The sequence below is a fragment of the Chelonia mydas genome, chromosome 2 (assembly GCF_015237465.2).
Source record: "Chelonia mydas isolate rCheMyd1 chromosome 2, rCheMyd1.pri.v2, whole genome shotgun sequence".
In the NCBI taxonomy this organism is placed as follows: Eukaryota; Metazoa; Chordata; order Testudines; family Cheloniidae; genus Chelonia; species Chelonia mydas.
In genome coordinates, this window is record NC_057850.1 from 40,312,308 (window position 1) to 40,327,010 (window position 14,703).

The 14,703-nt window shown below is 41.2% G+C and overlaps 1 protein-coding gene across 1 annotated transcript in view; it reads right to left on the minus strand.

Moving 5' to 3' along the window:
* The window catches only part of LAPTM4B (lysosomal protein transmembrane 4 beta), a 127,013-nt gene extending 112,604 nt beyond the window's left edge, over positions 1-14,409 (minus strand). The window contains exons 1-2 of the mRNA XM_043539321.1: positions 14,297-14,409; positions 14,100-14,255 (exon numbers count right to left, since the gene is read on the minus strand). Of these exons, the coding sequence (XP_043395256.1) occupies positions 14,100-14,201 (102 nt within the window). The 5' untranslated portion in view covers positions 14,202-14,255; positions 14,297-14,409. The remainder of the gene's footprint in view (positions 1-14,099; positions 14,256-14,296) is intronic.
* Positions 14,410-14,703: the final 294 nt, after the last annotated feature.

The window sequence follows — 14,703 nt, forward strand, 5'->3', positions numbered from 1 at the left end:
ACAGACTGAGGGTAGGGTATGACCTTATGTGATAAAAAACCTGATCCATTTGAGACAGACAATAAAAGATGCAAAAGCATCCAAAGAAAACTAGGCTTCCCACTAATTTGAACACACTTCACAACATAAGGAAGGCACTTTATGACACTTTCTTTTGTTCAAAGCTATTGGAAACAAAGATTGCTTTGCAATAGAAATAAAATTACAGGGAAAAGATTAATTGCAAAATTCAGTTATAAGGTATACAGAATTTAAAATCTGTTCCCTCATTCATACCAAGACCTGAAAGTGCTTTGCAGACTTCAACATACTGTTCAGCAAACACACTCCTGTCCTCCAAGACCTATTCTGTTTCAATCCTGACACCTCTTTTCAGCAAAGGCTGCCAACTGTGGTGTTTTTGTGATGCGAACAAATGAGTTAGACCAAACAGGGATGAACAGAGACCAAGTTCATTTCAGGAAAAGTTGCAAAACTTGTAACAAAGGCCCTTAAGTTGTCCACAGAACATGTACAACACAGTTAGTGGAAGTGTGTTATTACTGCGGTGCCCTTCCCCAACTCTGTTCTGGAGTGACTGGTGATCACAGAATCATAGGACCGGAAGGGATCTCGAGAGCTCATCTAGTCCAGTCCCCTGAACACATGGCATGACTAAAAATTACCTAGACCATCCCTGACAGGTGTTTGCCTAACCTGCTCTTAAAAATCTCCCATGATGGAGATTCCACAACTTCCCTGGGCAATTTATTCCAGTGCTTAACCACCCTGGCAGTTAAGAAGTTTTTTCCTAATGTCCAACCTAAACTGCCCTTGCTGCAATTTAAGCCCATTGCTTCTTGTCCTATCCTCAGAGGTTAAGGAGAATATTTTTTCACACCCTCCTCCTTGTAACAATGTTTTACGTACTTGAAAACCGTTATGTCCCCCCTCAGTCTTTTCTTCTCCAGCCTAAACCCATTTTTTTCCCAATCTTCCCCCATAAGTCATGTCTTCTAGACCTTTAGCATTTTTGTTGCTCTCCTCTGGACTTTCTTCAATTTTCCATATCTTTCCTGAAATGCAGTGCCCAGCACTGGATAAAATACTCCAATTGAGGCCTAATCAGTATGGAACAGAGCAGAAGAATTACTTCTCGTGTTTTGCTTACAACACTCCTGCTAATACATCCCAGAATGATGTTTGCTGCTTTTTTTTTCCCACAACAGTGTTACATGAGTTAACTATTCATATTTAGCTTGTGATCTGCTATGACCCCAAGATCCCTTTCTGCAGTACTCTTCCTAGACAGTCATTTCCCATTTTGTATGTGTGCAACTGTTTGTTCCTGCCTAAATGGAGTACTCTGCATTTGTCCTTACTGAATTTCATCCTATTTTCTTCAGACCATTTCTCCAGTTTGCCCAGATCACTTTGAATTTTAATCTTACCTGCCACTTGCAATCCCTCCCAGCTTGGTATCATCTACAAACTTTATAAGTGTACTCTCTGTGCCATTATCTAAATCATTGATGAAGATATTGAACAGAACCAGACCCAGAACTAATCCCTGCTGGACCCCACTCAATATGCTCTTCCAGCTTGATTGTGAACCACTGATACCTACTCTTTGGGAACAGTTTTCCAACCAGTTATGTACCCACCTTACAACCTAGATGGAGCTACTATATTTCCCAAGTTTGTTTATAAGAAGATCATGCAAGACAATATCAAAAACCTTACTAAAGTCAAGATATACCAAATCTACAGCTTCCCTGCTATCCACAAGGCTTGTTGCCCTGTTAAAGAAACCTATTAGGTTGCTTTGATGTGATTTGTTCCTTGACAAATCCATGCTGACTCTTACTTATCACCTTCTTACCTTCTAGGTATTTGCAGATTGATTGCTTAATTATTTGCTCCATTATCTCTCCAAGTACTGAAGTTAAACTGACTGGTCTGTAATTCCGCAGGTTGTCTTTATTTCCCTTTTTATAGATGGGCACTATATTTGCCCTTTTCCAGTCCTCTGGAATCTCTCCCATCTTCTTTGGGAAGAGTGAGTAGTTGTCCATATATCAAATCCATCAGCATTTCTAAACCATCCATCACACTATCATGTACGTGTCATTCAGTCCTTAGCCTCTCTGCTATGACCGAGGACAAACAGTGCCAACTAGCATAATATGTGATTACGAGGTTTGTGATGTGGACACATAGTAGCTGTTTGAAGATCATCAACTAATTTCACAGAAGGCCACTGAAAGATCACTGCTTGTCTGGGCTTGACTCAAACTGGCATCAGGGAAAAGAAAAGTGTGGTATTCTACCACCAGTCCTTGGGCAATTTTCCATTCCTAGGACTTCTGGTTTATTCAACAATTTCATTCTGATCATTTTTATATTATTTGAAGTCTTTAGAAAAAGTTTTTTCTTCTTACATCTATCGCAATCCCAAGAACATGTGTTTAAAGTAATGCATGCATCAGAAATCAGGGCGGTGGATAGGACAGCTAAATTTTCTGTCTGAGAAAGTCTGAGCTATGGCTTTTTGCACCAAAATTTAATTCCCTACCTTGGCTTTTTTCTTATTTACACTATGCATTACTACTCCAGTGAGACACATGCACACAAAGTTTGACATTAAACCATGTAAACCTTATTAATCCAAGAATATGCATCAATTATTTTATACAATCAAAAAAGATATGCAATCCCTATGAAAGCCATGTGACATGCCAGTGGTACCACTATTGGTAGGAAAGAAGCCTATCCTAGCATCATTGGGCAACCCGCTATACTAAATGAATTATATAAGGAAACTGAGCACAGCAGACTGTATGGTACAGTAGCTGAACCTGATAATCCTTAACTTGGTAAATGACAAACCCACATTAATCTGACAGACCCTAGGCCAGCTGCAACTACCTTGGAGCTGAAACACGCAACTTTGCAGAAATTTTTATTTTTGCAGAGCCGAATTTCAACTGAAAACTTGTGTCCTGAGTATTTAAAAATGGTTGAAAGTATCTCCTGATAAAACAAGAACTTGTTCAATTAAAAACCAGAAGCAAAATGGAAGAGAGCTCTCGGGCTTGAAAACGTTACCAAAAGCCCTCTTTTAGCTAGAGGACTAACCCTGCTGTAGCCATAAGAAAAACAGGAGACCGATGGCAGGGACCAGAGCAGTGTACTAGTTAGAAGCCCAGCGTGTTGCTTCCCCAGAACTTGCTGGGAAGGGGGGCAGTGTTCATCAGCCAGCAAAGCACTGCCTCCGGACCCTGCCAGGGTTCCTAAATGTCTGATCAAATTGGAGCACCCTCCTTCTATTGCTGTGAGTGAGAAGGAGCTTGGCTCTGACCTCTATCCCCCTACTCCTGGCTTCAGGGTTAAATGGGAGCTTTCAAGCATTGAAGCTCAGGGTGCAGCAGTGAATCCAACCCCAGATACTTGCCAGCACTCACCCACTTTCCAGAAAGAGTTCTCGCTTTGCCAGTAGCCAGGCCAATTACTAGCCTCTCCAGGCCAAACTTAGAACACATGCGTGACCTGGAGAAATAATTAAAGAGTCTAATTTAAACTTCCAGGATCTTTGCAGTCATAATATGGCTCACGCAATAAAATGAGGAACAGAAAGAAATACTGTAAACTACACTCTTGGTATTTCACAAACTCCATACGTCAGGATGAGACAGCAACTGTGTTTTGCCCGACGTCAGTATCGCCAATGGTAAATTTACAAAGCTTAATGTGTTAATCTCTGGTTCACCATCAAATGCAGATCAACAGCAACCTTTAATCAGAACCTCTAAACATACTTCACTTGATTAATATAATACATTGACTCCTTGCTATACATGTGGTCAAGATTATTATACAAGATCTTACATTTTTATGTAAAACAAATGTAAATATCCATGTTTGTTATACTCTAAACCCATCTTTGTCTCCCTCACAAGTATGTGTAAACTTTGTCACTCTCATAATCAACCATCTGTTTTCTCATAAAAAGGATCAAACTATTCAAAATAATCCCAATGGCTTTACTACAGATTTAAAAGGCCTCTTTTTGAAAATGGAAACTTTTAAGATTATTCATGGGTAGAATTTTAAAAATCAACAATTATATAAAAGTCTGTGTCTCACCATGCTTATTAAAAGGTAACCTGGAGCTTTGTTGCATCAGTAATCCTTTCTGATGACCCATACAGAGTTTAAAAAAATCATGGCTTGACATTTTGGAGATGTTTGCACATGAGCAGATGAGAGGGTCAGAGCTGAAAAACAACACTGAAATCCTTGCAGTGTGTTACAGGCTAACTTTCAGTCCCCCATTTCCTTAAGAGGTTGTAGAGTCATCACCAACATTTAAAAAAAATATATATTTTTTTTTAATAGTGAGAGCTGGTTAGGACTAACAAAATCAATTTCCACTATGACAGCTCCTATGTTCAAATTTAGCACAGCACATGTGCTAACCTGGTTATTTGCTCTAAAAATGGAAAACATGTTTGGGGAAATTGTACGAAAGAATGCCTGGGGATATTTTTAAACTGTCCTTGCATGAGTTCCACCTACTTCACTATGATTATTCTCAGACTGTCAAGGCCTGCTCCTGTCACCTCTGACTCAGTAACCAGTACCTCCCTGGCAAGCAATGTCATTGACTGTATAGCCTCAATTCTTGTAGAGTTGAACCTCATTTTGGGGGTAGTTGCCTTGATTAGGTACTATCCAGCTTGAGTTAAGAGAAGCAGAATCTGACCCTAAGTGACAAGTCTCGGCCCTAGTGTCCCTGTGGTTTTCTTAAGTCTTTCCACTGGAAGGCAATTCATGAAGCAAGTAATGAATCATTGTATTTTAAACTATTTCTCTACAGTGCTAACAGGTAGGCCTAGGTGTACTCATTTAATTCTCTTTCTCAAAAAAACATACATCGGGAAAACGGAACTCAGCATTCACAGAAAACAAGCAAACCCCATGGATTGAGGGCCTTTGTGGATTTTCCAGTTTTCTGAAGAATCTAGTGTTCATTTTGTAAATTATGTTCTTAGCAGGAGAGATTATTATAAAGTTGCTTAAATGTACACAGAATTTTAAAGACAAATATTTAGTCATTGTGACTACCACAATTACAATTAGGATGAAAGACAAATACCGTCAGGCCAAATCATGACCCATGGATCTGCCTGTGGATCACATCACACACTGAATGGGGAATTAGCCACCTCTATGGCTCCATTCCACACTTCCCAAGATCATGCAGAGGGCTCACCTTGGGTTTTGGGCTACCATACACTAGGGAGAGCCAGCCACTTGCTGGGCCCAAACTGCTTCTAGTCCTGTGAACTTTCCTCAGAGAAAAGTAATACAGCCCCAGGCTCTCTTAGCTTGTCCACAGGCTCCCTCTGGGGTGAAGAGACTGCCTTAGGGAAGTTGTTGGAGGCAGCTGTGACCGGGGGGGACGGGGACCTAACAGTGAGGCTCTCTTGCCATCATACTGCCAAGAAGTGGGAAGAAATACTGGGTCTTCACAGCTGGCAGAGCATCCACAGGGACTGCCTTTGTGTCCTGCAAATCTCAGAGGGCCAGACAGACAGCTCATTCAGCAAGGGCAAAGAAACCCCAACACCACAGTATGGGGAAACTCCATGGGCAACCCTTACTGAGACTTCCTCCCCTTGGCTCCCTCCCATGGATCTGATTACAGAAGGCAGGAATCCAGCCCTTTATCATCACACAATAGTTATCAAAATAAGCTTATAAAAACTGAGAGAAGCTGGAGGGCCATCCTAGAATCCATTTTCTTGATATAAAATATGGAAATCTTGTGGTTTGTAACAAACACATTACCCCCACACCCCCATACTGTGTTCACTATACACCTGGAACTCTCATGAACTAGCACTGGGTGCTGTTATTCCCCATTTTCTAATACAGCACAACTGACTTTATTGTGGTCGTTGCTTATATAAAGCATAGCCCCCCATTTTACAAGTTTTAAATATATTTATTTATTTGTATTTAAGAAAAACTAATTCTATTGACATTTTCATTTTGGAATCTCCTATCTGTTTTTCACAAAAGTCTCTTTCATCCTGCAAACCTTCACCAGTGTGAGTAGTTCCATTAAAGTTAACAGGACTGCTCATAAGTAAAAATTTGCCACATAAGACCTGCAGGATTAGGCCATAGCTGCTTGGAAGGTTCTCCAGCGCAGGATATAGCCTCAATATTGATCATATCTATCTGAACTCCTTGCTGTAATATTGTTATCATTTAAATACAATCAAATTCTTAAGCTATGAGGACAACAGTACTCTTTAAATAGGTATTTAAGTGCAGGATCACTCATGCTATTTTTCTACTGGACTTGAAAAATGGAGAGAGAATGAAAGTGACATGATACACTCCCAAAGAAAATATTTTGCATCTATCCCGGCTTTGATTTCTATCCCATTGACTTCAATGGGGAGTGCTCCGCTTACAAATCAATGGCACAATGTGGCCGTTGTGAGAAGTACCTTGTTTTGCCTTCCAACTACAAAAATATTAGTGCCATTAAAATTCAGAACATTAGCATTGTGCTTTGCTGTGAAAAAATTGATGCTGAACTAGACTGAACTGCCTCAAGCTTCCTACTAGTGATAAACTGCAATAAAATCAAGAATCAAAATATGAATTTTCAATCTTAACAAGTCTCTCTCCCAAATAACAGATTCAAGTACAAGTATGCAAAGCTACAAACTCAGAGATTTGTTTTATGTTCTTATGCCATGTCCCTCACTGTGGTAGTTGTGCTACTTAATAGCTAGCTTTTCACAAAATACTATAGATTTTTTAAAAAAATTATATTCTCCTTTTACGTTTTCCTCTTCGAACCCCTGCTCAAAAATGGAACAGACCTCTGGCAAATGCCACACCTGCAGGAAAAAGAAAAGGCTGATGCTGAATTGTTGGACAGCTCCCTTCAACACATTAAAGAAAACACTGAAGCAACCACATTAAAGAAAGCTTTGGGGTGGGGTCAAAAGGAGACCAAGAATGAGAATTCATTAGTGTTATAGCTACATGGAGGGGCATGGCACATACAGGATAGCAAAAAGGTGGGGTGGGGGAGGGAAACACATGTCTCTTATCCCTTTAGAATCTATGTTTCAGTATAGACTCTTTTTTTTTTTAAATCAAGACCTAAAACACTTAAGCACACACTTAACTCCACTGAATTTCAAATTAAACACATGCTTAATATTTTAGTCTTGTGACTTGATCCTGTTCCAATTCGACGCAATGGAAAAATTCTCACTGTCTTGAATGGTGCGGGATCAAGTCCTTCGTGCTTACATAAACATCCCTCACTATGCATCTAGGTAATGGAAAATCCTTCAGAGAGAATGGCAGTACATCTGACTCTGTTTTAGTTATTTAAAAAAACAAACAAGGAACAGTCAGATTATTGATAGCTTGCATTAATAATTGCTGTTACAGAGCTTTGCAAAGAGAGGATATTATTACTGATTACTCAACATTAACTGGACAACTAGGACTCGTACAAGCATAATTTCTTAAGTTTTTAAAATGCTATGATAATTTCAAAATAGAAATCTATTGGTTTCAGTCCCAATGCAGTTTCGGACATCTCATGGTCATAACAATTTAATTAGGAATAATTACCCAGAAGTCATTTTCTCATAGTCCCCATTTCATTTTTAATTTATCATACTTGCAGCTAGTTTGCACACATGATAGATGTTGATTGAAGATTATATTTGACCTCATATTTCATGTCTGATATTACAGGAGAAATTTAAAGCCACCATGTAATGCAAAAAAACTAAAACAAACGTCTGAATTGAACTGGTTGCTGACACTATGAATAGTCGTTACTCCCTTCCCCTCTGCTCAGACAGCCAAACAATCATCCTCACTTTATTACAAAAGATAATGTTTGCACTGAACACCCCAACTCCTTCCACAAGTCTTTCCCCCTCTTAGCACATGATTCAGTCCTGGAAATAACATGTATTCAGAATTATTAACCAAATAGAATCTATTCAACATCAGCCTAATACACCGTGCTGTCAGGAAGTTTTTCTGATATTCATCCCACTATATTTAACCACTCCACTCCCTACAAGTTACCTTTTACATTAAAGTACCTAGTTTCTAACTATACAGCATATTGTTTTACCAGAAGGAAATTGAGACACAGCTGTAGAAACATAGAAGGACTGTCTTTTTGTTCTGGATTTGTATAGCACTAAGCACAATGGGACTCTGGTCCATGACAGTAACACAAATAATAGTTCTCTGATCCATCATATTCTAATTTGAGGAGGCAATGTTACATTGCTAATCCTATTATATGAAACTATGTTAAGTATTCTGTGCTACATTGCATGCATGTTGGGAGTGTGCACAGACACTTCCCCTTCCCACATGTGACAGTAATATCCTCTGTATTTCACAAATGCGAAATAACATAAAATAATATGAAAAAGAACAAACTACATAAAATGAAACACTCTCCCAGCAGCAGCAGCTCCTGTCCAGAGGGGCTGGGCCTGGCTCCTCACTGCAGGCTCACAGATTTGCAGAACCACTCACATTTGGCCTGCCCTCCCCTCTCCAGTCATGATGAAGGGGGTGGCCAGGCCACTTCTGAACGGCACTGCAACCTCACGTGACAGGTAGCTACACCCAGAGCGGGGCCCAGCCCTGTGGGACAGAAGCTGCCACTGTGAAGTGGTCTCGTGCTGCAAAGCTCCCCCCCCCGCCCCCACCAGGGACTCCCACCCTGCCAAGGAAAGGGGATAGGGAAGGGGTCCCTGGGTCTAACGGGGGGGCTTGGGCTCAGTGAGGGAGGGGGAAACTTAAGGGAGGTAAGAGTGCCCAGTAAGGGGTTCCTGGGGAAACAGAGAAGGGTGTGGGGTGGGGCCTACAAAAGGAAGCAGTAGGGGTTGGGAAGATCCATGGTGTTCCATGAGTGGGATGGAGAAGTAGGGATTATCTGGGGGCTGCAGAACTAGGTACATTTCAAGGGGGGGAACCTAAGTAGCTGTCTGGGTGGGTAATTGCGGTGGGGGCTGTTAAACAACTCAATGCGTGGAATAATACATTATACTTAATAAAATGATGTAGCATAGATCAGCTGGATTTATACACTGTTTCCATTTATATACAGTCATCTGGTATATTTTATTAATTTAAATGTAATAAAAAGAAATAAAACATTTTAATGGATTAAACAAAATAATGACCCAAAAATAAAATGAAAAATTATTAAAAAGAATGCTAGAGGCTCTAGCAATATCTATGTAACAAAATGCTCTGATCATGCCACTTTAATTACATCACCTGCACTCTGCTCACTAAACTCTCTGCCACTGGTGCTTCCAGTATCCCAAACTGCTAAGCAGCTTCAAGCAGCCAAAGAAAATGTACCACAGAAATGTATCCTTCCGTCCATCACCTTCCCAAATGTGAAATTTTGGACGCTGAAATTATCCCAGCTCAAGGCTCATGATACTCCATGAATCAAAATGTTATTTTAAGAGCTTTCCAAAGTGTATTAGTTATTTCTCTCTCTCTCTCCCTCAGAGATCTGTACAATTGCACTCAGGATATTAAGGCAGCCTGCCTTTACAGGTCAGGGATATTAAAAACAGTAGAGGAGTACTTGTGGCACCTTACAGACTAACCAATTTATTTGAGCATGTGCTATCGTGAGCTACAGCTCACTTCATCGGATGCATACTGTGGAAACTGCAGAAGACATTAATAGCAAAAACATTTTTACAGCTCTCTGAAATATTTCCACAGCCGTTTTCCATAAAATATTGTCCTGCAGAGTGCACAGTGATGTGGGAAATAACATTTTTTGGTGTTTATTTGAGATAACCTACCTAATTCACGTGTGACTTTGCTATTCATGAAAAATACAACTGTCTCAAAATCAGGCAGATAAAACCTACCATCATCTATTTATAAATATACCCACCATTCTCAGCATTACAAAGTCACAGTTGATATCCTGAGATACAAAAAGCTTTTCATACATGAGCGTGCATACCTGTGTCTTTTCAACCAGGTTAGCGGATTACTTAAGAAATACAGCCCTGATTTATTTAATACTTTGTCTCTGTATATTTGCTAGTTGTAAATTTCTTCCTGAACTCTTATCCACATTCATCAAGAATTTCTATTGCATTTACAGCCTTCCAACTTTAATTTAAAATGATCTACAACCATATGGCATGTATGTATGTGTATGGGCAATCTGCCCTCCATGAGTGTCATGATTTAATTATCAGTTTGAATAACTCAAAAATTCATGTTGAAGGATATTTGTGCAAAGAGTGGAGAAGAAACTAAAGAGATATAATACAAGTTAAGGAATGTTTTATAGACAAAAAAGAAAAGAAAACGTTTTAACAGCATACAAATGATGATTTAGTGAGTTTTAAGAAGAATTACTTAATTTGAAACTACATTTTCCCTAACTAGATTTCAAGAAAATATAAAATTAAAACTGAAGTTGTTGCTGAAAAGAGTTGCCAAACAAGTTTTACTCACTGAGAGGGTTAGATAATACAGGCTGTGATTCAGCAAAGCACTCGAGTACCTGTCTAACTTTAAGCACAGGTCTATAACTAATTGAAGTCAATGGGACTTGAGCACATACTTAAAATTAGAAATGTATTTAAATGCTTTTCTGAATGGGGATGGACTTCAGCATATGCTTAGGTGCTTTGCCGAACGAGGGCAATAGTATGGAGATATTTTAATTGAGACAATGTGTAAGAAATACTGACAAGTATATATTTATTCAGATGTAGGTTTAACTGTTGCATTTAGTTCCCATTTCTTACCTAAAATGTTCTTTTAAAAAATTATTTGAAAGCCAAAATGTCTTTCACCTAGCTTTTCTTGAGCCAAGATAGAGAGGCTTCACCCAACCCTGCACACTGAAGACAGACTGAGTTAATAAAGCCACACCTCCTGGAAGACATGCTCAAAAGCTTTTATGATATGAAATTAAAACACATGACCACAATGAAAAAGGAACTCTCCTTCAGCACTATAAATATCCCAGATATCATGGTACATGCCGGCAAATGATTTCATTTAACTATATTAAGTTAAAGTAAAAGCAATAAATTGCTAAATCAATGCATAATTTACTCAGCAGTGTAACATGTGAGTTATAGGATGCGGACCCTTTTATATAACTTCTAACAGATCAATGTCAGCTTAGCCTTCTAATTACTCTGATGAATTTATTTAACAAGATGCCCTACATCAACTACAGCCTTGCAATTTCCACTTTTTTCCAAAGGAAATTTCAGGGGTTAGTAAATAAGCCTCGGTCTAATCTGCAATACCATTTATCAGAAAAACAATGCATAGCCTTGGAATCACATTCAGACTCTGGTCTGTTGTATTAAGAGCTGGAGAAGACTAAACATGGCATGAAATATATCTGCACAGTCTGAAGCAATGAACAAGATTTCTTTATTATAACGACATGTTTGCAAATCCTGCAATGTCAGCCCTGACCTCTGCATAGCTGATTTCCCTGCATTGCTACCCAAGGAGTGGAGACATGATAGTCAGAAAGTGGTGGATTCATGCCTCTAGTGCAGTTTGCCTCACTAATTTCCTATAAAAGCAGTAGGGATGAAGAACCTTTTCCAGTATACAACACTCATATATTTTTTTAATTTATTTATCAAACATACAAAAAGTCCAAGTACTCAATTATTTGCCAAATAAAGAACTGCAATACTAATGACTATAAAAACCTTCCACATCCCTCATGTGAACACTAACCATGGATGTCAGAAAGATTTCCAGCCTAACACCAGTATATGTTTAATATATACCATCAATAAAATAAACCTTGATTTGGCTAACGTTGTAATTTACCATTTGCTACCCCTACATTCAACGTTGGTTTTGGAAATTTATTTAAAAATGTGCAAGTGTAGGGTTTTTTAACTATCATAATTTCATTGCAAAGCAGGGCTACTTTTGGTTTAATGTTACTCTAGTCATTAGTTTAGTACTATGTGACCACTCACCCCAGCCTCAAATTAAAACAGGGAATCACTTAAACGCCAATTTAATATGCAACGTTTAAAAGTGCACATTTTTTCATGTCATGAACATTGTTTATTTTCTAACTTAGGGAGCATCTAAATGCTATTCTCTGAGTTCATTATGCTCTGTCTAGGAAGGAAACTGCTTGCAGATTTACAGATTGTGGCAGCCTGGAGGGAATTACTGTATTTTATAAGGATTATGTTGCTAATAATACAACCCTTTAGAGGCTTTATCTCCAGAAATAGCCACTCTCCTGAAAAGCAGCATTAGCAGCTGAAATCAGTATTCCACACCAGCTACCAGCAACAATCAAAGATGCAGAACAATAATTATAAAAGGTAAAGTATGAAAGCACTGGAAATAAATATGGACTGAGGTAGGAAATTAGGGATTCTTATTATTTGTGTTACAGCAGTGCTCACAATGAACAAGGTCCTTTCTGGACATTTTGAAGCAGACCTCCTCAGTGAAGTCACTACTTAAAAATCAGTAGCAAGATGTAACCCAGAAAGACACACGATCCCTAGCCCAAACTAGAGTTTCATTTGTTGTTTGTTTCTTAGATTTTAAAGGATGGGGGAGAGGAAACCCATAAAATGAAAAATTTGTAAATTTTAAAATGATCGGTTATCCCCATCTAGCCCTCTGTCAAGCCATTAATGGTTAGCAGATTATGACACTATAACAGTTTATTTTGATAATCAATAGAATCCCCTTCCATTTCAATATAATGAAAATTATTTTATACAAATATTGACTGCCTCACAGGGGAACAGCAGTTAGGTTTTCCCTTTGGACGGTGTTTTTCTGGAAACTTGTGTGTTATGCTGTCCAAAGCTAAAGGTTGTTGGTAGTAGGCACAATTTCAGGAGCTACTTTTACATGAAAATGACATTTATTTATTTTACCGATATTTCCGCTAGACAGCATCATGCGTTGTTGTATTAGCATGCACTGAAATCTTTGAGCTCACTTCCTCTCTCACCTACACCATCAGAACCCATTGGCTTCAATGGAGTTACTCCTGCTTTACACCAGTGTAACTGAGAAGAGAATCAAGCCCAAATGCACATTGTCTATTCAAAGCACAAAAAGGGGCTTTGACTTGCCACCCTCCAACAAGTCTCGGACCAAAGGAAAGCCAGTAAGTTTGAGACATTGAGGGACTTCGTGAACGCCCTTTTCCAAGCAACCACAATGACCACACTACCTAGCTTTTCCATAGGTACTCCCATTGGACATTGGTGAAGACCCCAGCATGACAAAAAGAGAAAATCTGGGCCCTGACAATTTTTGGCCCCAGTCCCCCCAAATTCTACTGTCTAAACAGAGCTCCTGTCAAATTGAGCTGCTTGTTTTGCATCAAATCCCCCACGCCCTGATGCATCCTGCCACAACAGCACTGCAAAAACCTCTATCTGGCCCCTGGGTCGGCTAATTTTTGTCCCTTACTCTGAAAATTCCCTGGCTAAACAGAGAACCTATTCAGCGTCTCCTAGTGCACCTCAAAAGTCTGATGTGCCTGTGACCAACAGCGACACAAACATTGGGATCTGGATCCTGCCAGGTTCTGGAATTTGAGGTACTGGGGCCCAGAACTGGCAGGGTCTAACTTTCAACCATGCCCCCCCCTCCCCCCAGACCCAAGTGATGGCCCCTTTCACATGCGCCATAGAGGACAAGGGCCCAAGTCCAGCTTTAGCTGTTCGACTTCTAACACTGCGGACTCTTGGGACAAACCCAAGGGAAGGAAGCGCATTTTCACAGGGGTCTCCTGTCGTCCCTCCCTCCTCCTCCTCCTCTCCACACCCCCCGCGCCCCGTTTCTCCTCGGAGCGCCTCCTGCACCCCCCAAGAGAGCAAGCGCCTGGGGCCCATTCCCAAGACGCCCACGCCAGGCCAGCCCGACCCTCCCTCAGGAGGGGGCGGGGGCCGCTCCCGCCGCCGGGCGCCCACCCCCACGCCAGCCCCTGGGGGGCTCTACATGGCCGCTCCCTGCCGGCCGGCTTCGCTCACCAGGTACCAGATGCCCAGGATGATGGTCCCGGTGCGCACATGGCAGCAGAGGCAGCAGCTGTTGGAGTAGAACCGAGCCCACGGGGAGCTCATCGTCCTCATCGCCTCGCGGCCGCCCTGCACTCAGCTCCGCTTCCCGCTGGGGCCGCCCGAGGGTGCCGGGGCGCAGCGAGCGGCGCCGGCTGGGGCTTCTGTGGGGCCGGGGCGCAGCGCGAGCACTGCGGTGGCTGAGCAGCGAGCGCGGGAGGGAGGGACGCCACGTGGGCAGCGCGCGCCATCAGCTGGGCCTCCCGCCCCCAGTTCCATGACGTCACCAAATCTCGAGCCCTCGGAGAGAGGCAGAGGCCCATCGGGCCGCGCGCGCGCGCCCCAGGCGGGGGTGGGGGGACGTTTCCCACGTGGATCAAGCGGGCGCGGCACGTGCCGCTGCAGTGACGGCTATTGCTCCGTGTAGGAATGTGCCGCCGGTAGCACTTATCGATACGCGCAGCTTGTAAGAAACTGCTGTTGTAGTAAACTGCGGCCTGATGTAGCGAATGCCTACCGATAGCAGGTTCTTGCACTGTAGTGTATGTGACATTGCTACATGTGGAAATGTGCTACC